This window comes from Gymnodraco acuticeps, unplaced genomic scaffold (genome assembly GCF_902827175.1).
Source record: "Gymnodraco acuticeps unplaced genomic scaffold, fGymAcu1.1, whole genome shotgun sequence".
Lineage (NCBI taxonomy): Eukaryota > Metazoa > Chordata > Actinopteri > Perciformes > Bathydraconidae > Gymnodraco > Gymnodraco acuticeps.
The window spans coordinates 652,177-679,498 of NW_022990441.1; the positions used below are offsets into that span (position 1 = coordinate 652,177).

The 27,322-nt window shown below is 40.4% G+C and overlaps 1 protein-coding gene across 1 annotated transcript in view; it reads left to right on the forward strand.

Annotated features, from left to right (window-relative positions):
• gria4a (glutamate receptor, ionotropic, AMPA 4a) overlaps nucleotides 1-27,322 on the forward strand; it is a 105,939-nt gene that overhangs the window by 52,436 nt on the left and 26,181 nt on the right. Inside the window, 7 exon segments of the mRNA XM_034225415.1 lie at nucleotides 391-549; nucleotides 5,448-5,615; nucleotides 6,412-6,516; nucleotides 7,274-7,384; nucleotides 14,604-14,810; nucleotides 16,412-16,627; nucleotides 17,304-17,464. Coding sequence (XP_034081306.1) covers nucleotides 391-549; nucleotides 5,448-5,615; nucleotides 6,412-6,516; nucleotides 7,274-7,384; nucleotides 14,604-14,810; nucleotides 16,412-16,627; nucleotides 17,304-17,464 — 1,127 coding nt within the window.

Sequence of the window (27,322 nt, forward strand, 5' to 3'; positions counted from 1 at the left end):
TTGAAACTGTGAAAAAGGGTCCATTGAGCACAGGTCAAGGATAGGCTTTCAGCAATTAGCATCCATCACCCAAAGATCACCCTCACATATCTCCACCTCTGTCTTTGGCCTGTTCCCAAATGGATCCATCTTCAGGAGCACTTAACTAGAAGTGTCACTCATCATGAGCTCACTCTCTCAGCTGGAGAAGTCACTCCATATTCAGTGGGGGTAAAAATAATCAAATAAACGTTTGCAGTTTGAGGAAATATGATTTTTGTCAGCAGAGGTCCACACAATGTCAGAGGATTTTGTAGTACACTTCCACTCTGTGATTGCAACATCCCATGTTTCACCTCTACATCTCTCTCTCTCTCTCTCTCTCCCTCTCTCACTATCTCTCCTTCACAGGGATTTAAGGACATATCTCTGGAGAGGTTCATGCATGGCGGTGCCAATGTGACTGGTTTCCAGCTGGTGGACTTCAGCAGGCCTATCGTTATTAAACTGATGCAGCGCTGGAACAAACTGGATCAGAGAGAGTACCCGGGATCTGAAAGCCCACCTAAGGTGATCAAATATGTGACCTGCTCTATCACATTGACCTGAAGACACATTTTGAGTTGTATACACTGCTGGAAAGAGGAGATTCCTAGCTTTCTAATGATATCAGGATTGTTTTTGTTCTCCAAATATTAAGCGAAATATGTCACATTATATAATGATTGAGAAAAAGGCCTTCAAAGTTTCCTCTTCTCTGGAATCCATCGATCTGATTGGTTATTATCGGAGCAAATGATCAAAATACTACGGAGGGAAGATATTTTCGTTTGGATTACTGGTCTGGGGGAACTGGAAGCTCGCGAGTTTGTGTGTGTGTGTGTGTGTGTGTGTGTGTGTTTGTGTAATTTTGCGTTTTGCGTATTGCGTTTGTTTCCCGGGGAAAACCCTCACGAGAAACACCGGCTGTTGTTATGCCTGCTGTGACGTTAAATTACTCCGTTCTCCGCTTGTAATTATGCCGTTACAAGCTTCAACGTTGTATTTATCATCTGAATTTGCTGAAACAAGTTTAATATTCTGAAAGCCAAGACTTTGTTTAATTGAAATCAGATGAAAACAAACTGTAACGGACCCTGCCGTGTTATTTATGATTACTCTACGCTTACATTCATAATGTCAGCCGGAGGGAGGGGGGGGCGGCGCTGCGGAAGAGCAGATTGCCTGTCATCTTCCGTGTGAGTTTGGAAATAAAAGTTTAATATTCTGAAAGCCAAGACTTTGTTTGTTTAAAATCAAACAAAACACCCAAACCCCGAAAAAATAGTTTTTTACGCAAATCCACGTTTATTTTGAAATGAGCCGTTGCGACTTCCGACTGATTTCGATAGAGCGGGTCACATATGCTGTCTCATCCTTAAACATAAGGAGAGGAACAAGCTGCCACTACCTTAACAAATATAATTTTTAATTGGTGCAATAGCGGGTTATGATATGGAAATGTTCTACCTTAGGCCACTTCTCTTTCAGGAAACAAAAATGCAGAACTGTACTCAATTAAGCTATTTTCCATGATATAACACATTGGTACCATACAAAACACGAAGATATTTGCAGTGAACGCACACACACATACATTGAGTCGGTGACATTAGTGGAAATTCTTCTTCATGCACTATGGAAACCAAATGTGCAGCCTCTTTATACAGGTAACCCATCACAGGGTGATATGCTGCATTTGAACCATTCAGAGTGTGATATGGTGCATTTGGTACAGCTTCTAAGCCAATCAGAGTGTGACCTCAGGCTGTTGGAGAGGTGAATTGGCTGATCCTACTATGATTGAATACATCAATTGTTCTATGATTAACGTGATGCATGCAGATTCAAACTCTATTTCCTCTCTGAACGCATTAACCCTCAGTCCCTCTCTCTGTCGCTCATCCACACACTCACTCAGGCCATATGCTCTTATATATACCAGCTAGATAAAATATGAACTTGTGGCTGCAATTGCACCTGGCTTTGGTCCTTTTTCACACGATTAGACTGCAATCTTAAAAGCTTGCGCATGGCATTTTGCAAGTTGTTTCTATAGTATATAAACTCATACTTAATGCAGGGCAGGGGAGTAAACTGAGATGGGCAACATGACTAAATCTCTGCACCATATTTCTCTGATCTTATTGTACCACCAGACTATTAGGGGGCGACTTTTTATATAAGCTACATTTCACATAATTTGTTATTATGTTAACGTTTACATTTAATAATGTTTAATTTGTATCTGTTTATTTCATTTAGGAATTATATTTGTTTAATTTTCAGGTTAATTTTCAGTATTTATGAATATAAACAAAATTATAACCATCAAACATCTGATTTGAAAATGCATCAAAATAAACACATTTGATTGGCTGCTATTCAATTTCATCTAGATCCAGTCAAATGACCTGCTGTAGGTCACAGGGACTCACTGCATTGAACACTTTCCCCTTCATTGCTTAAATAGTCTCTCTTACTGCCCTTACTGTCCTTAGAACCCTCTCTATTCACCAACTTGAGTGTCCATTTCCTCTCACTGCAAATGTCCCTTTTTCTGTCACATTAGCACACCTCTATTTCTATCCACTCCCCCTTTCTTTCTGTCGCTGTTTTCATCCCCTTCTCTTCGTTTAGCACAACTCCTTTGACCGGACACTGACCTGCTGCCAATTGTGTTTGATTTGTGCATATATTAAATCAAAATGTGTCCACCTACCCATTAGAAAGACATCATTCAGCAGCTATCTGTAGTTTCCTCTCTGGCTCACACCCAGCTTGCAGTCCCTCTCAGAAAAACACACACAAATACATACACACACACACACACACACACACACACACACACACACACACACACACATGTTCAACGCTGCAACTATATGTTGACGGTCATAATCTTTTATTATTGGAATGTCCTCTTTCACCCAAGGACAAGTTTTACTTGGCCAGTCATCATTCTTAGATGGACCTGATAATTTTGCAATAGTGCATGACGGCTGCATAAATCCACACATTTACACGAGAGCCGTGAATGGGGGTACAATTATTTACACGTGATTGTGAAAGATTTACACAGTGAACATGCTTAGTTATTGTCCACTTTTTGAACTTCCTGAACATATCTGAAGTGCACTCAAATGTTATCTTCCAAATCATATTTTCCCTGCTTTTTGCAAACAAGGAAACTCGGTTTTAATGTTAATGATTTAAGGAAATGACACAAAGCCAGATATCTCTAGTGACAATAGATGCTTCCAAATGGCTCTAGGCTAATTTGTGCTGTGTAAAAGCTGAGCTCAGTTAACCTTGGGCCAACTCGTAGCCTCAGGCCAAGTAGAACTCTGGTCTAATAATGTGCGGTGTGAAAAACCCAACAGGGACATGTCCCCGGCATACTGGAGACTGCATTTGGAGCTAGCTCTGTGCTTTTGGCCATCAATCAACATCTCTTAACCCAGTGATTCTCAGCTGCTGTTCCCCGAAATGAGCTCTGGAGTGTCTGGAGATTTTGTTGAAGTGTAATGAAAATGATCAGTGACCTGGCAAAGAAATATATTAACTTCATAAAAAGTGAGGCAAACTGCTTGTGATCAACACATATAAGGTACAGCCTTTTTGCTTTCTATTCAAATATCAAATTATTTCACACATGTCCCCTAATTGTATAATCAGAATATGAATAGGTCTACAACATCTGTGTTAGCATATACAACAGCTTATGGGCTCCCTTTATCAATATTTGCCCATGTGTAAAACATTAAATGTTTGCCAAACACCAGCGCAGAGCTAATTGTATTAATTGAATATGCGTGTTCACAACAGCAATAATGAATTAGCTTTGTGTTGTTTTTTCTTACTTTGATTAACACAGGCTTTGCTATATTATGTTCTCTTAGGTACGTAGGTCTTTGGTGAGATAATTAAGTACTTAAAAAGCACGTAGTGTACGCAGTCTTTGCACTGGATTTATTTTAGATGATGATAGAGACAGAGAAAATCAGTTTTGACTTGTTGGATTTTAGCTGAACTTGGAAATCCAATCCAAGAAATATCTATAATAAAGAGGTGTTCTTTTTAAAAGCCATTACTGTTTCCCAAAAGTACCAGAGGTGTTTATGTCTCTCCTGCTGCAGAAACAGACACAAAATGCTTGGCTCAGGTTTGTTGTTGTTTTCTCCTTGAATCTGATCCCATAGTCGTCATGTGTCAGTCGCACACCTAAAGGCTTCTTTAGTTTCAGCGGGGAGCGATGAAAGGAGGATGACATGGTTTTGCAGCCTTCCAAAACACACCTCATGGGATTCAAATCAAGGGATGTCAGTGAGAGACCTGCAGAGGCGTGGAGAGCATCGGCAGAGTCTCAGCCGACTTCCCTCTTTCCTCCCATTTTTATCTCACCACTCTTCACTGCTGTGATGTGAAGGCGCCCGCTGTGTGTTTGACTGCCTCTGTCTGTCTGCCAGGCGCTGTGCTTCAGTGTGTGTGGGCTGGATGGGTTTGTTGCTGCTGAGTGTGGTGCTCTTCCTCGCTGCGCTGTCTCTTCCCTATAATGAATTTGTCAAACAATCTGTCAAGATCACCACTACATTTAAGAGTTTCATTAAAGAATACATCTTGTAATCTCTTACCCTTTCCCTTTTTCTTACTGAATGTAACATTGAAAAGGTCCCTGTTTTAACTCACCTTGTGCCACATCTTATTCAATGATTAAATGTAATAAAATGAACATTTATACATATTGGAAAGGAAAGTTCCACCTTCAAAAGAAGTACCTTAACAAAATGGATTGACATAATGGCGATGCAATATAATTTAAACCTGTTTTAATGTAACTTTAATGCCCCAGTTACTCTTTTCGAAAACTATAAGCCTGTCTAGAAGTGGCACCTTTACAGTGATGTTACATGTACAGTGAGGTTGATTGATGTTGAGTGTTGATGTCAAATAAAAGTCAGACTGTTAGCGAGATGGATTAAGGCTCAGCATTTTTAAACACCGGTAAGGGTATTCATATGGAGTTAAGATGGTCAAATGTTATACAGCTTGGATTAAGTTACGTCTCATTTACGGAATAAATCATATACAGTAGACATATGGTAGAGCAACATTAGCATATTCTCATTTGGGTTTTTAAATCACAGGAAACATATATTCATTGCTGCGTTTCTCATCGAGATAGCGGAGTAGCCAAATCTATGATCACTGTAAAGAAAATGTGGATGCTTTTGTAAAAAGCCAATGAGCACCAAACATACCTTTTAAAATGTATTTGGGTTTCAGTTGTTTGAATTACCTGAAAAACTGTGTGACAGGATAACTTTCTGTCATACTGTGTACTGACAGAAGTATTTATTTTCCTCTGAAAAAAGTTAAAATGATAATATTTCTCTTGTTTTTTTTCTCTCTCGTCTTTCATTCTTCAGTATACCTCATCTCTGACATATGATGGCGTCCTTGTGATGTCCGAGGCCTTCCGCACCCTTCGCCGTCAGAAAATTGATATCAGTCGCCGTGGCAACGCTGGTGACTGCCTGGCTAACCCAGCTGCTCCCTGGAACCAGGGAATAGATATGGAGCGTGCACTCAAACAGGTTAGCACAGGTTTAAGGTTGTATAGTTTAGGATAGACAGGTTGCAAAGTGCTTAGACAGATGTTGCACTCAGACACACATACACATTACACATACACACACACACACACACACACACACACACAAAAAGCAATCAGAAAAACAGCTGGCATGGAAAAGGGGAAAGTATACCAGAAATCTATTTCGACATTTATGTGTTTTCTTGTTTGGACTTTGATAGAGTACCCACCAAAGTCCAAACACACACTTGACACACAAACTTGTATGGCTATACTTTCGGATACATTGACAGGGTCTAAGATTTTCATAAAATCAAACTATTTCTATTCCTTTTTACGGTTTCAATTGTGTATGCATTTTTTACATTCAGTGATAATCTAAAAACACATATAGTAGTTATCAGTGTCTGCCATTCCTGCCCTGGATTTAGATTGCCTGCCTTAGCAAAGGATCTGCAGGAACCTAATAATGCATGTAATAATACATGTAATAAGGTACTGTAGTGTATAATTCATTTAAATATTATGATATGAACCTTAATGCTGACTCACGAGTATTTCACTCTGATGCTGCTTCACGTTTAACATAATATGAATTGTAAAACCACTGTTTGTTTGACTGCACTTTACACATATATAACCTTTGTTAAAGAGTTTTAAACAACACTTTCATTTCTGTTACAATATATAATATAAAAGCATTGCCAAATCACCCCTAGAAAAAATACTCAACATTACTAGTGTATTCTTTTTTTATATTCCTCCAGTCCTTACTTTCCTTGTTGTTGTAAATTCAGGTGCGCATTCAGGGCCTGACTGGGAACATTCAGTTTGATCACTACGGTCGGAGGGTGAACTACACCATGGATATGTTTGAACTGAAGAGCAACGGACCACGCAAGGTAGGCACTTCTCACAACTTAAAAACAATTAAAAAACACTTTGATTGTGTGGTTTGAACAACTTCAAACCCCTGCCACAGCCAACCTATTCTATTCAATCAATATTTATTGTTAAAAGAAAATAATTAACTTCATAGTTATCTCCTTGATTCTTAATTAATAACTGTCCTAATGCCTTTATATGCCTATATGTTTATATAGCTTCTATTGGACCAACACAGCTTGACTTTTAATAGCTTTTTTCAAGTACTCATTGGGGAGCAGGTACAAGTCAACCTGGGGCTACACAAAGCTCTGCAGCGACACAAATAGCAAAAGTTTGAGCATAATCCTTCTTCGGAATAGCAAAAAGTAGGAGGATAAGGCTCAGGTTGGAAGTACTCATAATTTCTCTTTACTGGAAGAAAAGTATACATATAGCGCCGATAATAAAGAAATAACACCATGTTCCAGCTTCTCAAGTGATCCTTTGATGGCGATGTGTGTTTATTGAAGGTTCTTCACTCACATTCAATATCTCTCAGTATCTTCTACAGTTCCAATGGGAAATATGTCGTAGTGAGATCATTCTGATGAATCTTTTTTTGTCATCCCTTCGTCATCATTTCTCATGTTCCTTTTTATGTATCTGTTTGAGCAAGACACTTCACCCCAAATTGCTCCAGTGGGGATTGTCCACAGTATTGAGTATGTAAGTCGCTTTGGATAAAAGCGTCTAACAAGTAACATGTAATAATATATTTGATATTTCCCTCAGATTGGCTACTGGAATGACATAGACAAACTTGTGTTGGTCCAGAATGAAAACGTTCTGTCCAATGACAGCACGTCGATGGAGAACCGAACAGTAGTCGTGACAACTATCATGGTAATGTACCCTCAGACTGCTTTAATTTCTTCATTCATTTGGGTGAAGCTGTCCTTCAACATCAGTCCGTTCAAATCCACCACTTCATTTCACCCAAACCTTGCTTCAAAGCTCACAGTTGCCTCATATAGATTATTGAAGTTCATGGAGATGCAAATGGAATACAAATCTGGTGCCCAAAAGGTGATTAATATTAATTCTGTTAATAATTAATGTTACATTGGTGCTTGATTAAAAATAATCTGACATTTTCCAAAATTAGGTGCATGCAATGAGAAAGAGAGGGAAGAGGGTATGCCAAGATTTCAATTCTAATTAGTTTGACATGAAATATAGACGGATTGAAAAGTAACAATGGGTGAAGCCTTAACCAAGAAGGTGTTACAGGTAGGCCTTTGCTGCTGTCGTATGATGTTTCCCAATTTTGGGTTTGGGAACCAATGGGTTAGAAAACACATCTTAGGGCTCACAAGATGATTTAGAAGCTATACGAAAAGGAGATATTCCACTTAAGCACATATCTTTCAAATGTTCCACTGCTTGCATTTTGTTCAATCAATTAAGGCAAAGAAAAACATTCATTATTGGTTATAATCAGTAAACATTCAAGTTTTCAGCAGGCATTGCTTTGTTTTAATTGGTCACATATAGAAAAGGTTGAGCCACAGGCTGGAAGCTCGAGTTTTGCTCACAGAAAGTCATGGCAAAACATTACACTTTAAGATGTGATGCATCAGAGTTTTATTAATGTCAAAGATGAACTGTGTGAGTTGAAGAGAGCTCTCAGAGCACAGCCATGAAGGAGTGGCACTCGTCCAGCTGGAAGATTGCACTAATGTCTCATTAGTAGGCAAATCTAAAACTGGCATCACATCACCATTTAGAAGTGACCTTAGTCCAGTGTCCTCTAATGGCTTCCACATAGACACCAGTCTGCAGTTCAGTGTAATTACTTCTATTTCTTCTACAAACATGGATAAAGGAGGGCTAATCGGTGGATTTGTGCACATCCTCTGCTTACATTTGATTTCACTTCACCCATCTGCAGTCTTTTTATGGTGACCATCTCCTTCCTGTAAATGCAATCAGACTAATTCAATTGGGCATGCAAAATGATGCAAGTGAAAGCAACTCAAAAGACTAATTTGAGCCCAGATATAAAACAAGCCACAGATGCTTCAGCTACAGCAATTCAGCATTTTGTTTCTAGCTACGTTGCTTTTATAAGTATGACCAAAATATCTGTATTTGTACTGCAGTGCTTATACCTATAACATGTTCAAAGACTCTATAATATGTTGAAAGTCTTCAGTGCCTCTGGTGGCCGAAGATGGTAGTCACCAGTCTGTTCTGCACAGAGGAAAAGGTTACACAGGAAAGAGTTCAGAAATATGAATTCAGTTGGACTAAATGTCCCCAGTGAAAGTCCCGCCTGCAGGCCTGCACACTCCAACTAGCAATGTGTTAAACATCAGTGCAGTGTGCAGAGTGGTGCCTACAGCCTGGCCTAAGACAAGAAAATACAAACACATGAGCACGGTAAAAAAAATGAAAGGGCAAGTTATTTTTCTACGTCAAAGTCCTATTTTGAATATGTTAATATAGCATTACTGTAGGAACATATCACACTCATTTGTTGTTCCTGTGGCTTGTGTCTCTTATTACATTCATTTTATGTGGTTGAAAAATATATGCAAATTAGACTTTGGTATTACTGCATACGTATTTTTGGTGTTTGTTCCTCCCCTATATCTTCCCACCCATGTCTGTCTTCCCGCGTTCTTACCTCCATGCCTCCCCCACCTGCATATTTTTATGTGGATGGTGACCTCTGCAGGCCTTGGCTAACGTTAGCTCAGCCACCTCCTCCTCTTTGCAGCCTCTGATGATGAGGAAGCCTTTGCTGCGACACTGATGCCGGGCCTGCAGACAGAGCGACAGGCTCCGAAACCCTCGAAGAGGACAGACTGATAGACTGAGTGTTTCTAAAGCTCTGTACAAATACTCAGTGTGCACTTTTTTTCTTTGTTGTAATGGCTTCTGTTTATTTTTGGTTTACAAATGTGATTTTTAAGTTATGTCTTTGTTAAGAAAGGGTCTGCAATGCATTAGCACAAAATAAAGGGCAAAGAGTGATTGAACGGATGAGAAGGAGATTCACAGCCACCCTGTGTTGAACCTATGAGTCACTGGGATGCTCCTATCTTTTTGTCATGACAAAAGCCACAGCTGGACTGGAGCTCTGCAAGGAATTCTGTGGATTCTGTCAAGATTTGACATTTGGCCACATAGAAAAATCTCCAGACCATCAGGCCCTTTTTATTCAGACTATTTTCCCTCCCCATAATAATGACTAACTCCCCTGCTACACTACAGCGAACCTGCAAGAAAAATTACCATCCACAGATGTATATTTTTTCTAAATATGAATAGTTAGATTTTTGGTAAGGAGAGAACTATGTGGAAATGATTTGGCATCATTCCTGCATTTTTCATACCACACTATTTGATACTACCCGCCCTCAATCATCATCTTTCTGCTTCGTCACTCTGTAAATCGACTTAGTCATGCTCACTCGATCACTTTTTCCCAGCTGTATTTTAGTTCCAGCGAGTGCTCTAAAAAGAAAGGTTTTAATCACTATGGGTGTTTGTCTGACGCACAAAAGATGAACACACTTCACATTGTAATGGCACCATTATGTGTGTCTTGTCTTATTAACTTTTACATAAGCATTGAAGCAAAGTGCATTGAAGAGGACTGATTGTTAAGCCTGTCAGCATGTCAATCAATCAATCAATCAATCAATCAATCAATCAATCAATGTTTATTTATATAATATCACAAATGTTACATTTGTCTCAGTGGTCTTCACAGTGTGTACAGAATATCAGTATGACAATACGACACCCTCTGTCCTTAGACCCTCACATCGTACAAGGAAAAACTTCCAGAGAAAACCCACAGTTTAAAGGGAACAATGTGAGAAACCTCAGGGAGAGCGACAGAGGAGGGATCCCTCTCCCAGGACGGAGGGATGTGCCTCTACTAGTGTACTAACTGCACTAGTTAACAATGACAATCTATTGTTGCATTTGCTTTGCCAATAGTTAATTAGAGCTTACAAAATGCTTGTGAAGTGATTTTGTACGTTTAATTGTCTTAAATATGATATTAGCATAAACAACGATATTTTTACTTAAAGTTATAATTTGCATTTACACATGATTTCAATAGCTGGATTATCAAACAAAGAGCTTAAAATAATCTGCACAGTCCAATAACTGTTAAACTTTCCCAAAAAGTATGTTTATAAATGAGAGGTCAATATACCTTCTTCCACACAGCTCTTCATCAGGATGCAGGACACTCATTCATAGAGCTGTAGATAGACAATGAAGAGAGTTACATTATTTATGAGATCCTATTAAGTAGGTCAAATTGCAAAGATAGAAGAAGCGTCTAAAGATGTTGAAAAATATGTAACACGATCAACCCAAACTTAAAGTTTGTTTGATGGACAAAGACTGGTGGTTGAATCATTGGCTGCACAGACAGCAAGGCTTATTTGCTGTTTAGTTACCTACAAGAATGACTTACTCTGCAGCTGACAGTCATTGTGGCTGGAGGACTTAATTGGAAAAGCCTTTTAACTGCAGCCTACAGACTGTCATTGTGACTAAGACACTGGGTACTGAATGACTTTCGTCTGCTAAATAGTTTACTGTTAGAATGACTGACCGACTGACTGCTGAACTGCCTTGCTCTCTTTATTGCTAAATAGCTGCACGATAATCATAATGACTTACTGGCCAAATATGAGATAGATAGATGATTATGTACTATAATTGCGGTAATGAATAAATGAGTGAACTGATTGACCAATTTTGCTGACTGAAACAGGCTGCGACGGCCTGGCTTGCTTCTCTGGCCATCTGAATGGATGGCTCGCAGGCTTATTAAATGTCTCAGTGGTTGGCTACCCCGTAACGTGAGAGTCTGGCTTTATAAATGCTGAACTGATTGAGCATCTGGTTGGCAGCCTGAATTAATTACATGACGGATAGGTGACTGTCCATGTGGGTGCCTGTCTTCTCACTGGCTGGCTAACTGGCTTACATACCATGTCCTGTCTGCCTTTTTGGCTCCAGTGCGAAGTGTTTCATGTCTTATCAGCCCAAACCATTTGCTTCTACAAAGCCGTTCTCCCTCTTTCGCCCACCCGTTTTTCCTCCTTATGTCTGTCCTTTCAGCCTTTTCCCTCTTTACTTCTCGACTTCTCTTTTTCTTTATCTCAACTTCACACTTTCCCTTTGTTCTGTTTCTATCTGTCTTCTATTCTACCTGTAGCTATTTCTATTTGTATTCTGATCTCTCTTTAGTTTTTTGCAGCCAGTATGCATCACATCCTTCTCTCTATTGAATTTCTATCTACCTTTCCCTCCCTTTTTCTCCCTTTCAACCACTTAATCGTTGGCCCTGTTTCCGTCCACTCTCCTTACTCATGATGCTTCGTGCAACACCAAAACCAAATGCGTAAAAAAAGCAATATTATTATTCAGGACACGCACTTACACTCACACACATCATTGGCATTACCTTCACACCAAGACAAAGGTGTCTGGGGCAAACTGATAACAAACCTTAAGGAGGCTTTAAAGTGAAACAGTGCCAGTGTTGGCAGAGCTCCCACTGATGTGTGTCTTTGTGTCTGTTTGTACATGAAGCTAAATTAACTCAACAGAGTAGCTTGCTCTAGTTTCAAATACTTTACTTCTAACATTGTTATTGGGGTTATTTTATGAAGAAGGCAACTGAGATGGTTGCGTCAACTTTGTTGTCACGAATTAGGTAAACGATTCGCCTTGAGATAACAGCCTTTTCTCATCTTTCAAGGGAGGGTCATTACTAAGGCGCAATCCTGATATGGGACACAATGTACTAACGATTGCCCTCCAGTAAATATAAATGAACCTAATGATTGGTTCAACAATCTGGAAAATATGCTAGGTTGCTTCTTTGCCGAAAGTTAAATGCAGAATGGGATACATTGATTGTATACATTACATGTTGTAGAACGTTTCAGTTGTATTATTGTCTTTGAGTCCAAAAGCTGCTCAAAACATTACAGGCATGTTAGAATCATTCACAAAATACTCATAAAATGCACCGTCTCATTTTTGTTAATACAATGTATAGGGTCTCTAGCCAGTTAATATCACAACAGGTTGAAAACAATTATAGCGTTTGATGCAAATCTTACAAATCAAAGCAAACACGCAAAGCAAGAGCTTCACAGTAATTAGACCACAACCTTGAAACAAGCTGGTGTTGTCCTTTAAAGTTCACATATGTTTTACTTTGTTCCTTTTCCTGCGGCAGTTCTGAACAGTAGTCATTGCTACAGGATGTTAAACTATAAGACTGAATTGACTAGGAACTGCTGTTTGCTGTTCATTAACATTATGATTCATGTTGAGTCAATGGAATGAGCCCTGGGACCTGCTAATGTCCCTGATAATGTCATTTTTTGAAGAAATGTTTTTGTATGTTTTGACATTCAACCCAATAGGGAAATGTTTGTATTTGATGATGATGTTGGTGACAAAAGTGTTATTTGTCTCATGTGTGTGGTTGGTTTTGGAAGCAATGCATTTTGTTTTAACAAATTGTATACTGATGACTGAATAATGGTTCATTAGAAATGTGGTAATGCATTGCTCCAGGCGGTATTTGTTTGTTCTAAAATGTGAGTTTGTATCCCAACCTTTCATATGTAAATGACTGACTATTATCATTTCATTTGTTATTTTTTAATGCGCAAAAAAACATATGCAAATCCCAGCTTTTTGTTTTTTTGACAAGTGCTAGAGTTATGGCTTTAAATCCAGCTTCTTTTTGCAGGTTGTGTTTATACTGTTTAATTTCCATTGTGGGATTCTTGTATTCCCCTGCTTGCTTTCTTGTGATATAGACTTACTTTCAATGTAATTCAACTTCCTGTATTGAAGATCGTTAACTCCAAATCTGTGGCAGAGGAGTTGTATTACTCATTTGCTCCTGTTTAAAAATGTCCTAAAATCCCCATTGTTTAAACTGTAATTGTTTTCAATGTGAATCAATTTCCTGAATGAAGAATTCAATCCAAAATATGTTATCTTTTATTGTGTTTTATGAACTTCATAAACCTTGTCATAGCATGGGAGTGTTGGATACAATAAAAGCCTGATTAATTAGATGAGATTAGTCTTTGATTAAAAGGCTTTGATAGCATTTTAATAGGCTTAGTTTCAGTTGGATTACAGGGTGAGCAGCCTCAGGCATAATACCATAACTCACTGCTCCTGATGGATGCGCTGTCACTCAAAAGTGTGTGTGTGTGTGTGTGTGTGTGTGTGTGTGTGTGTGTGTGTGTGTGTGTGTGTGTGTGTGTGTGTTTATTTTTCCTATGAATATCCTACGCAGGTGTGGTAATGTGTGTGCATGCTGTGTCCATGTTTCTGTGTCATCCCTAATACACCCACAATCTCACTAGACAACATTAAACCTCCTCGCTGCTTTCATCTTTTTGTTTACTGCATGCATAGACATTTCTGTATCTCTTACGACACATTACCAAGGCTGCAGTTTCCCTCTTTTTCTCCTCTCTTCCTGTTTTGTTTCTCCCCAATCTCTTGTACATTACTAACCTCTAAACATAAGTGTTGCACTGAGTCAGGTGCAGGTAAAGTCAGATGGAGGAATCAAACAAGGCACTAGAAGTCAGAAACACAAGATATAAAACATCTTTCTTAGACATGGTCTTGTTAAAAAATAAGGAAAACAGCTACATATCTATCAGGTATGCATCTATTTCTATACATGTTTGGGTGGCTGCTGTGTTTTCCTGACAAGATATCTGGGAGACCTCCTTAATAGTAAAAGGTGTGATTTCAGAATATTAATGTTATAGTGAAATGTCTGTTCTTCAATTAAATCTGTCGACATTGCATTGGTGTATATTACATAGCCATGGCCCTTTCTGTTCAGTTGGAAATAGTAATATAAGTGTATTTTCAAACCGTATGTACCTTGATTTTTCTTTGTGCAGTATGTGTTTTCCCTTGGTACAATGTTCACAACTAAACTACTTGTACATGTTTATTCCTGCTTTAATAATCGTTGCTGTCATGTTCCTCCAAACACTTTTGTCTTTCTCCCCTTATGCTGGCTTTGTAGGAGGGTCCCTATGTGATGCTGAAGAAGAACCATGAACTCTATGAAGGGAACGACCAGTTTGAGGGATACTGTGTGGACTTGGCCTCAGAGATCGCAAAACACATCGGAATCAAATACAAGATCTCCATCGTACCGGATGGGAAGTATGGAGCCAGAGATCCAGAGACCAAGATATGGAACGGCATGGTGGGAGAGCTTGTTTATGGGGTAAGTTTGGATGGGAAATATTTGGATTTGACTGTTTACTCCTAATTGTTTATTACTGAGTCATTATAGGTGTTTGTGTTGCAATGTCATTAGCTTAGGTTAATGTCTTTAGTGAATCAGACCTTGGGATGGGTCGGATAGAGATTGTAAGTGATGCCAATTCATGGCCCCAGATGAAAATAGAATAATTCTGCACTTTTTCTCGAAGATTTAAACAAGATAAACCACTGAGGCAACTGTTCAAACATTTCAAAATGTACTTTCTACAAAGTGTAGGACATTATAACATGTTCAACTTCCAATATACTGTAATGCAATCCAGTACACAAGATTGCAAATTATTGCAAATGTGTCAACACTTCTCTGGCTCAGAGTCAACCGAACTTCTGTAATTTCGTAATGAAATACTGCAGGGCTTAAACATTGCTTTATTTGTTCTTCTGATGTTGTGACCCCACCACGGGCCATCGAGCAACGGCAGGAAAATGCTCAAAATAACTCTGTCGCAGTAGAGGAACTTGTCATGCAGAGATGCTTTGTTTCAGAGGGTTCACGTATGAAAGTTGTCTAATAATGCCATTGCCCAGGCGCTGTTTGAGATTTCACACTACCGTCTCAATGCAAACGTTATCAACATGCAGGAATGTCACTCTTCACTATGCGGTAGAGTGGAACTGGAGACGTTACTAGCAGAACACATCATAATTAATTAGCCTCTAGAAGTCGTCTAGTGGAAGGTGACACAGCATAAAACCACTGCTTTGACCTATCAGGTTTATTTGTTCCAAACACTTGCAGCCATATATGATGACTCCTCTGTCACATAGAGGAACTACTGAACAATAGCAACACTTCTCTGCCTCCTTTACATATTATATTTGTATGTCATGTTCTTTCTGAGTATCTGTAACCTTCATCTACTTTTCTATTATCTTGAGTTCCTTTTTTGCCTGATTTCTGTCTCTTATTACATTTAATGGGTTGTGGACATTTCGTTGCACCCTTGTTACTTTTCCACAAAGCTTCCATTTTGCAGTTTATTCTCCTGGCATTGTCAAATCCTCTCGCCTTGAGGAACACTTGTCAGTTAATACGAGCCTCTTTTTCAGTTGAGACTGCAGACATTTACTTAGATACAAGCAGCTACTCAGAAACAAATACTTAGTGTGCTGAGTGAATGACGTTTTTGACTCTTCTACAGATTTTGAGTGTGTGTGTGCACACAAATGTGTATGAGTCCTTGCAGGCTCATTTATATGTATATATATATATATTATTTATATGATATGTTCCATGCCCAAGTATGAATAACTTCTCTGTCATCCTACTGGTATTCCTTCTACCCCCTCTTTCTTTTTCCACCCTTCTCCCTCCTCCGCTGTGCCACTGCCCTTTCTTTCCCCTGGTTTTTTATTTATCATATCTCCTTCCTTTTATCGTCATTCTTACCATTCCATCCTGCATGTCGAGGAGTTCACAGATAATTCCTCCTCGCAATCACTGTTCTGCTTTATGTCAAGTTAGTGCGCATTAGCTACCATTTCCACTTTATATCCAAAATCATCTAAACACACTCTGTTTTTCCCATCCACTCTTTGCAGAAAGCAGCAATTGCTGTGGCCCCGCTGACCATCACTCTGGTGAGAGAAGAGGTGATCGACTTCTCGAAGCCCTTCATGTCTCTGGGAATCTCCATCATGATCAAAAAGCCCCAGAAGTCTAAACCCGGTGTTTTCTCTTTCCTGGACCCTCTGGCCTATGAGATCTGGATGTGCATAGTGTTTGCGTACATTGGAGTCAGTGTTGTGCTGTTTTTGGTGAGTTATTGTTGAACACTTAGAACTTGAGTTGGATTGCAGCGCTGTAGCAATTTGAAGAGTTTTTAAAGCTTTAGGGATGATAGAGCAGATGTCTTATTTGGCTCACAGACTAAAATAATCTCAACTATCGAGCGACAGCATATGCTTCTGTCAGTTTGGTTATTTTTACTAAATAAAGAAAAGAGGAGATGAGTGTTCTTTTCATGGAGGATTTCATGTACAGCTGGATGCACTTTACTGATGATATAATAACTTAATTATTGAATCTTCTGGGTACACCATGTGTAGGTTTTAAGTATTATTAAAACTCTCCTCAGCTGTAATGTATTTTTACAGTCTTCTTCTATGCTGAAAAAATAATGACATACATAAAGATGTCCTATGCAGAAATAGCATCACAAACTGCTCTGTATATACATATACATTTGATACATGCAAGTTCACATATTCAAGAGGCACCGGAGTAACTGAATATTCAAGGATGTCTCTTCCACAAAAGTCACAAGAAGCGTACCCTCTAGGCCTAGTGTGTGGTATTTAGCTGAATACAATTCTCTCTCTGCTTCATTCTGTATAATAAGAAACTAGATGTGTTTTGTACCTGCACTGTTCGTTCTTCCTTTCTAAACCTCTTAGTGATCTATGACATTTATGTATTCCTTCTCTGTCTCAGGTGAGTCGCTTCAGTCCGTATGAGTGGCATGCAGAGGAACCAGAGGAGGGAACAACAGAGCTTGGCCCCACCGACCAACCTCCCAATGAGTTTGGCATCTTCAACTCCCTCTGGTTCTCACTGGGAGCCTTCATGCAACAGGGCTGCGACATCTCGCCACGGTGAGTGAGGGAAATGGCGTGTGTGAGACAAACTGAGTGCATTTGTGTGTGCGCCCAACTGAGAGAGTAAGAGATCGTTTTTGTGTCTGTATGCACGATGTGTGGGCTGGGGATAGCGTGTATGTGCACACAAACAAAGATACGCACACTCACAAAAACAGGTGACAAGTGGGAAGAAAACACCTGAACATTATCCAGTGGTCATGTCCGTATGGGTGTGCTCTGGTGGGAGGTCTAGCATTTTGCTAGATGTGTATGAATATTTAATACACCACTGAAGAGGCAGAGTCCGGCCGTATTTTTAGAATATTTGTAAGAATATGGCATTTTATTATTGATAACCTGAGAATGCAGTTTATTTAAATATTCATGGCCATCATACTCAAGAGCTTCTGGGAGCAAATCTAAAGAGAAAAGCAGATAGGAAGGAGTGATAGACGAACAGTGGAAAGAAGGAAAAGGTGTGACTTGCTGAGCAAAATGTGTGTGGTTGAGAGAATAGTAAGAACTGGTTGAAGAGACACAAAGAAAAAGTGGTCAGCAGTTCGTATTGTACTCAAAATTAAATGGTTAAATTCAGAAATGTCTTCAGTACGCAAATATGTTACAGAGAGATCCTGTATACCTAACATGATCGTGTGCAAGAAGGTTGCTTGTCTTGGAGGAAAAATAGTCCCTGCTGTTCTGATTTGCTCTACTCTTAATAACTTTAGTTCATGTGCAGTCTCACTGACATAGGTTAAATATGTACCTATATTTCTTCTTTCGCTTCTGCTTTTGAAACATATCTTCAAACCTATAATGTCTCAATCACTTCTACTGCGATACAACTGGCAATTAACATCTACAGTAGTACAAAGGTTCTACATTGTTTCCCGAACTTCACTTTCTTCCTCCTCCTCTTTTGCTATTCTGCCCTTCTCCTTCGCTCTTTCATCCATCTCTTTCATGCTCTCTCTTTTCCTTCCTCCCCCGCTCCCCGACACCTGTCGTCTCCCACTCCTCCCCTCTATACTGTGACTGACAGGCCAATTCTAGCCCCAACACACAACATGGAAAACACTCACCAGCTGCAAGCACACTCACCGAGACACACAGGATGTGCAAATGCATACACATCTCTTCTCATTCTGACATTGCTTACACACACATGCAGACCCCTCCATCACTTGCAGGACTTGTTATAGATGTGCATAAGCTGCAGCTGTCATAGCGATAATGTGATACTTAACATGAGGCCACTGTTCGTCATACAAACCACCCGACCCTGTCACTTCCAATACAGCACAGTCCCTCTATAGGGCAAGATTACTGCAGCACGACATGCCTGATCATACTCGTAGAATGACAAACATGTCACTTGTGTACTTTTTTTCATAGTTTCTTGAAGGTTTCAAAGCACCCTTGAATCTTTCTCATAAAAGCAGCTCATATAATAAGGAGTTGCTATGCATGAAGCACAATGCCATGACATTAACCATAATGCAACAAGAAGTGCTACAGCTGTATGTATTGGTGTGGCTCTGCTCCTATGAGGATCAGGACACTATTTGATGGAGACCCGCTGTACATTTTGAACAGGGTATGCACGTCTTGATACGTCCAGAGGACATTTGAGCAAACATTATCTGAAAACCGGTTCCTCGATTAGGACGGGGGACTAGCAGGGGGTGAAAGCAAGGAAAGAACATCACATGGCAAAGCTAGTAGCAGAGCATGAAAAAGGAACATTGGCACTGCAGCGACTCTAACCCGCACATTCATTAAAACTCTGCGCGTCAGTCCGAGGTCATTATTTTGTGACATGCTGTTTCCAAAAAGCCTTGTACCTACGGCTATAATCAATATTGCTATTAAAACAACGTTTATAATGACAATGTGAGAAAAATGTGACAACAGAAAATGTTGGTTGTATTAATGAACCTGCAGAGAACCTGTGTCTGCAGCTCTTGGGTTTCTTTCTGGGTTTCAGACCATTGTGTTGCTGTCCGGCGTACAACTTACAACAAAATTGGACATACATTTCTAAGTCTGCCACAAACAAGTGTAACACCGTGATTGCTCGATGTTTATGTGCAACTGTTGGCTAATAAGCCTGCTATATTTACTTAAAAGGTGATGACATGTTAATATTGGGTTCACAGCTACAATTAATCATATAGTTAGGCATGATGCAAATGTTTCTTTTGAAGCTGGATTGTCGGTTTTAAATGTTGCAAATGGTGTTGGATGCAGAAAGGGTGTGGGGGAGGGAGATGTTAGACAATCAAAAAAGTATCAAGATTAACATACAGGACCAAAGCTTCTTCTCAGTGTTTCTTAAAGGTAAATGTCAACATAACATTAGAGTCGAGGGAGGTTTCACTGCATTTGAGTCACGCTTCTACACACACCTCTCTTTGCAACACTCGATGTAATCCGTCACGCTCGGCTCACTCTTTTGTTCTGCTTAAGCTACTCCTGCTACGCCGCTCACAGTGAGCGTCACTGCAGCATCATTATCATCAGCTGCATTCACCTGTAGCTGATGATTATAGTGCGTTACTACTTAATCTCTCGACGCGTGGGCTTAAGTTCATACAGCAGGGAGTGAAGACATTTGACTGATTTATATGCATCAAACAGGTACTTTAACACATATAACCCTTCCATGTGATATTAGTTGAATACAGTGACAAAGTCATGATGACAATTTAGAAAAATATAAAGGCATTGTGACAAAAGAGTGAGATGAACTCGTTCATTAGATGTGAATGATAGAAAACTGCAGGCCAGGCTTTCTACTATAAAACCATTTCAGTCAGACAACTCACGTGTTTCTTAATATGTTTATTAGAAGCAGCATATCATTTGAGTTTGGCGTCTAGGCTTGGGCCTCATCACTCCACAGAAGAACCTTGAGTGATGATTAGATAACTATCCCCCGAGCCCACAGGTAGAAGCTGGGGTGGTGGTGGGGCAGGCGAGCAAGCAGCAGCAACATGAAACACAGCAGCAGGAACATGACCATAGCAATAGCAAGTGAACACGGCAGTAGCAGCAGCAGCATAAGCGAGGCAGAGGCAGGAAGACCTGGCAGCTTAAATAGAGCGGCATGTTTAGGAGAATGTGTTTGGTTGGTTGTCAGAGGAACGAGGTGCGTCACGTGTTAATGTATCATCGGTGCTCGAGTTGACTGCCTGAACTAGCTCGCAGGCTTCGCCCATGTGATGAACGAGCCTTCACTGTGACGCCGTGCTCTGCAGAGACATCATGTCCTTACAGAAAGGAGACGTGTCATGCATATTATCATGTAATATGATTTTTCTATCTCTTCACATTTCCTTTAATCTCCCATTCTCTTATTCACCTTTGCAGGCAGACAAAGTCATAGGCTAACATCAGTCATGACTCACAGCAGAAAGGGGATAAAGCTTCAACAAGAGAAACCTTCCTGCATGCAAATTGCCTTCCAACAGAAATATCCAACATTGACTTTCATTACTATATTAAGAATATAGCATGACATGCTCACTTATTCACTCTGTGCCCCTGTATGAGCTGCATAACAATTTCTACAAACACTGCGAGCCAATTACTCATAAAGGAGAATATATAAAGGAATTTGAAACATTAGACTCAGCCAGAGTTTCACGAACAGATCAAATCCACAGGGTCTCAATTACAGAGATTAACACTCTTCTGTGTGCTGTGTTGATTTAGAACAATAAGGCAGGTGTAATTTTACACAGAAATGTGCTTTAGTTTCTGTATGCTTCAATGATCAAGGAAATGCTTTTAAAGCACGATATAAGGTGGCCATTTTTAAGATTTAAATGGTGTAAAAAGTAGGACAGTTTGTTGGGTTGTGAAGCTAATACGTTTTGAGTCTGTATTGACTTTACAGAACTCCTCTCATAGAATGTGACCATAACGCCAAACTATTTATTTGCTAAACAATATTTTTCTTCAGATCGTTTCCTTTTTCCATCTTCCATACGTCTGCCCCGACAATAGGATGCTCATTCATGGAGTTATCCATGTTATCCATGCTGCCACTGTATTGCTGGTCAGCAGGGCTCAGCGGATTGAGGTTGACATTTACTGTGCAGCTGGGAATAAAGGGAAGGAGGCTCAGGAAGACGTTTTTATCGAAGGTTGAATGCCTTTTCTATCTTTTGTGTGTATACATACTGTATGTATGCTTTACAGTCAGCCTGCTCTGCGATTAACTGTGCTCTATCTGAGAGAGTATAGAGTCAAATTGTGTGTGTGTGTGTGTGTGTGTGTGTGTGTGTGTGTGTGTGTGTGTGTGTGTGTGTGTGTGTGTGTGTGTGTGTGTGTGTGTGTGTGTGTGTGTGTGTGTGTGTGTGTGTGTGTGTGTGTGTGTGTGTGTGTGTGTGTGTGTGTGTGTGAGAAAGACTGAGGGTTGTGAATTGTGTATTGAGCTGCCATAGTTGGCCCATTGGTATTCAGTGTGGGTCCCTCTGCCGCTGCAGTCATCTCTGCAGTCTGGGAGACACAGTAACACACACTCCTATTCAACTCTCCCACTTCCTCCTTTCTTTCCTGATCCAACTACCATTTGCACTTGTTCCCTTCATTCCCACAGACTATCTCCTCTTGTTAGCTCAAATGTATTTCCTGTTTTGGACTCTTTGTTGTCTTATCATCACATTAGTTAATGAAACGGCTAAGTGGTGGTCAGCATGCATAGGAAAGAAAACGCTTTTTTTTCCCCTATGAGACTCATACATGCTCTGGCTTTTGCACTCAGTTTTTTTTCTTCACCTTTCCCATCAAGCAGAAGGTAATGGCTGGCAGCAGACATGGATGCATTCACACACTCACACGCATCGTTAGTGTGACCTTGAGATGGCATTCGCACCACACACACCTGTCATCTCTTTTGGGTTTGTAATGGCTGTGATTGGACCTGTCAGCTCGGAAAAGGGTGGCAACAAAGTGATGGACAGTCAGATGATGAGACTGGAGATATTCAAAAGTGGAAATGAATACATTGCAGAACATAGTGACAGGATGTGCATTGAGGAAGACCCAGAGTCAGTGCAGGAGAAGGAGAGATGTAAGCTGATCGCCAGTGAACATCTCTCAGGGATCGGATCTGTCTCTGTCAATAAACATCTGAAATTACAGCTGTCTTTTGTGTGTTTGTGTGTGTGTGTGTGTGTGTGTGTGTGTGTGTGTGTGTGTGTGTGTGTGTGTGTGTGTGTGTGTGTGTGTGTGTGTGTGTGTGTCTGCTTCTGGGTTAGGGCTTCTGACTCTGAGTGTGTGTGTGTGTGTCATTGTGTGTTTGTGAGTGTCATGTGCAGTGTTGGAACTAACGCGTTACAAACTAACGCGTTACTGTAATGCAATTACTTTTTGTGGTAACTAATAACGTTACTAGTTACCTATTCCCATTCAGTAACGTCGTTATAGTTACTGTGATTTAATGGGTGCGTAACTGCGTTACATTATGTGATCCAACTGAACCGAATCTCCCTGCGGATGTAACTTACAGGCGAATACAGCGATGTCCTCTCACAGTACCATGGAAAAGTGAAAGTGACCAGAGAGGAGTGATGATTGGTTAACGCGGGGTAACATTTCAGGGTAAGGCAATCAGAGACAGAGTTGGGCGGGTCTTGCCTTATGGGGAAAATACACAGACACACAAACACTTGCTAACACATACACGGCAACGTCCACCACCAGCACACGCACACACACACACACATACACACACACACACACACACACACACACACACACACACACACACACACACACACACACACACACACACACACACACACACACACACACACACACACACACACACACACACACACACACACACACACACACACACACACACACTATGGCAGATGCAAGTATCAGCGAGAGCAGCAGCGCATTTACAACTTGGAGATATAACCACTATTTTCAATTTGTGGGGATAAAGGACGCAAAAAACATTACGGTCAAATGTAAACTGTGTGCAGGACAGAAAGCATTGTCCACATCGAATAACAGCAATACCAATCTCCTGAAGCACCAACTAATGTAGCTACATGTGGGGAGTTGTCTTTTCTCTTACGGTGCCACAGAACAACACAAAAACTTGTATTTGTATTGTTATTATTTTTAAAGTAAAGTAACTTGTTACTATAGTTACTTTTATAATTTAGTAACTAATAAAGTAACCAGTTACTTTTTTGAGAGCAGTAACTATAACTATTACTAGTTACTTTTTTAAAGTAACTTGCCCAACACTGGTCATGTGTAAGTATTGAGTATATGGCCTTTGGTGTGTTGAATAATTAATGATAGAAACAGATCCAGCTAATGCTTCGACAAACTAACTACAGTGGAGCACTAATTTATGATCTCAAGGTCACTGATAAGAACCATAGACTGTATATATAAATGGACGTAGGGTCTGTGACGTCACCCATAGGATTCTGCAGAGTTGCAGAGAAGCCCTTAGTAGGCGGAGTCGGCCACTAACGGCTCGACAGTGACGTCAATGCTAACGGGTTGGACATATTTATATATAAAATATTACAATTATACTCACCGAAAAAAGTGCAAAAGAGACTTCTTGGAATGTCGGTTAGTACAATCAACCGCACAACAAGACATTTTAATTGTCTTATACTTAACAAAAGACACGAAATCCACGGACACGTCCGTTGGGTCAAGTTCGGTAAATACAACTAGCAAAGCCTAGCCTATGAGCCTACAGAGCTGACAAATTGCTGTTAGCTGTTAGACAGTGAGGCTCGTGCCTGTCACTCAAAGTGACCACGCCCTAATTTATGCATAACTTTAAGACTGAATATTAATTAAACAGATGAGTTGAGAAAAAATTCACTCCAGGATCCATAGACAGGAAGGGGGAATCTAACTATAGCTACTGAGAATACAATGTTTTAAAACCACGATGTAAACATGTTTATTTCTGCTGTAAAGTTGGGCATTTTAACAATGGGGTCTATGGAAATTGCTCCCTTCTGCAGACTGCTCCTACTGGCCACTAGATGAACTGCAGTTTGAGGCACTTCCTGATTCACAACCCGGAAGTGGCCCAGAGTTTGCCGCTTGATAAGAACACATCACCACTTCCTGCTGGTGTTTTTTATTTCAGTAGTCATATTTTGTTATATTTTGTTATATTTTGTTATATTTGTTATATTTATCTTGTAAATACACTGAACAAAAATATAAATGCAACACTTTTGTTTTTGCTCCCATTTTTCATGAGATGAACTCAAAGATCTAAAACATTTTCTATATACACAAAATAACCATTTCTCTCAAATATTGTTCACAAATCTGAAAAAATCTGTAGTGAGCACTTTTCCTTTGCCGAGATAATCCATCCCACCTCACAGGTGTGGCAGATCAAGATGCTGATTAGACAGCATGATTATTGCCAGGGACGTGCACAGCCATTTGGAGGGGCTATTGCTCTAAACTAGAAAAAGGGCCTCCCCCCGAAAACGTAAGAACTTTTTTTATAAAAAAGAAAAATGAAAACCAGGGACATTTTTTGTTTTGCGGTCCATATCCCATTAACATATCGAATGTTAGTAACTATTAAAGACAAAATGCGGACAATTCTGTTTTAATGTAGTTTGACCATTGTAACTGCTGTGCCTTAAATAAACTCACTAATTGATTAAACCAGTTCAATACGCATTATTCTTATCATTCTTTATGAGCACATGCCGGTAAGGTATCTAATTACTTATTTATTTAGTATTCCATAACTTAATAACAGAGATGGTCAAACTTAAGTTGAGACATGGCAGAAATCCTACAATGAAGCGGGACAGTGAAGTGTTCTCCCGTATGTGAGAGAGGGCGATCAAGAAAAGAGAGAGAGCGGTGAGGGAGTTTACGGAGCAGATGAAAAGACACAGAAAGACAGAAACACAATAACAAGTATATTTAGGTGTTTTTTTTGTAAATAACCGACGATGTCAAGAGGAAGTAAAGTCCCCTGGTTTGTCCCCTATACTCTAACTGCCATGAGAAAACTCAAAATCAATAAAAGCATATTTAAAAACGGGGACATTTCCGGGGACAGATTGACCCAAGGATTGGCCACCAAAGCCAGGCAGGCACATGATCACCATAGCCATATGAGGTCGGACTCGGAGGGCTTTCCTTTGCTTTTCAGCTGTCAGATTGTAAACAAAGTCACGTGACTGGGGGCAGATGACAGCGCTGACAAGGTGTGTTTTATCGCAGCGAGACTCTACAATACTAATTGAGGGCTTATCATGTTTATTCGGCCACAACAGAAAGAAAAGACTTTCGCTCTCCAGAGGGGCAGGTCAGCTAAAAAGTTCAAAAGGGCCGTTGCCCGGGCAACATTAGCCCGTACCTGTGCACGTCCCTGATTATTGCACAGGTGTGCCTTAGGCTGGCCACAATAAAAGGCCACTCTAAAATGTTCAGTTTTATCACACAGCACAATGCCACAGATGTCGCAAGTTTTGAGGGAGCGTGCAATTGGCATGCTGACAGCAGGAATGTCCACCAGAGCTGTTGCCCGTGAATTGAATGTTCATTTCTCTACCATAAGCCGTCTCCAAAGGCGTTTCAGAGAATTTGGCAGTACATCCAACCGGCCTCACAACCGCAGACCACGTGTAACCACACCAGCCCAGGACCTCCACATCCAGCATGTTCACCTCCAAGATCGTCTGAGACCAGCCACTCGGACAGCTGCTGCAACAATCGGTTTGCATAACCAAAGAATTTCTGCACAAACTGTCAGAAACCGTCTCAGGGAAGCTCATCTGTATGCTCGTCGTCCTCATCGGGGTCTCGACCTGACTCCGGTTCGTCGTCATAACCAACTTGAGTGGGCAAATGCTCACATTCGATCGCGTCTGGCACGTTGGAGAGGTGTTCTCTTCACGGATGAATCCCGGTTTTCACTGTTCAGGGCAGATGGCAGACAGCGTGTGTGGCGTCGTGTGGGGAGCGGTTTTCTGATGTCGATGTTGTGAATCGAGTGGCCCATGGTGGTGGTGGGGTTATGGTATGGGCAGGCGTATGTTATGGACGACGAACACAGGTGCATTTTATTGATGGCATCGTGAATGCACAGAGATCCATGACGAGATCCTGAGGCCCATTGTTGTGCCATTCATCCACGACCATCACCTCATGTTGCAGCATGATAATGCACGGCCCCATGTTGCAAGGATCTGTACACAATTCCTGGAGGCTGAAAACATCCCAGTTCTTGCATTGCCAGCATACTCACCGTCACCGGACATGTCACCCATTGAGCATGTTTGGGATGCTCTGGATCGGCGTATACGACAGCGTGTTCCAGTTCCTGCCAATATCCAGCAACTTCGCACAGCCATTGAAGAGGAGTGGACCAACATTCCACAGGCCACAATCAACAACCTGATCAACTCTATGCGAAGGAGTGTGTGGTCACACCAGATACTGACTGGTTTTCGGACCCCCCCAGACCCCCCCAATAAAGCAAAACTGCACGTTTCAGAGTGGCCTTTTATTGTGGCCAGCCTAAGGCACACCTGTGCAATAATCATGCTGTCTAATCAGCATCTTGATATGCCACACCTGTGAGGTGGGATGGATTATCTCGGCAAAGGAGAAGTGCTCACTATCACAGATTTTTTCAGATTTGTGAACAATATTTGAGAGAAATGGTTATTTGGGTATATAGAAAATGTTTTACATCATGAAAAATGGGAGCAAAAACAAAAGTGTTGCATTTATATTTTTGTTCAGTGTAATTTGCTCCCTAGGTGTCTTTTCTGCTTCACTGAGACAATATTATCATTTTAACATGGCTTTCATTATCTGCGTGCTGCACCTAAT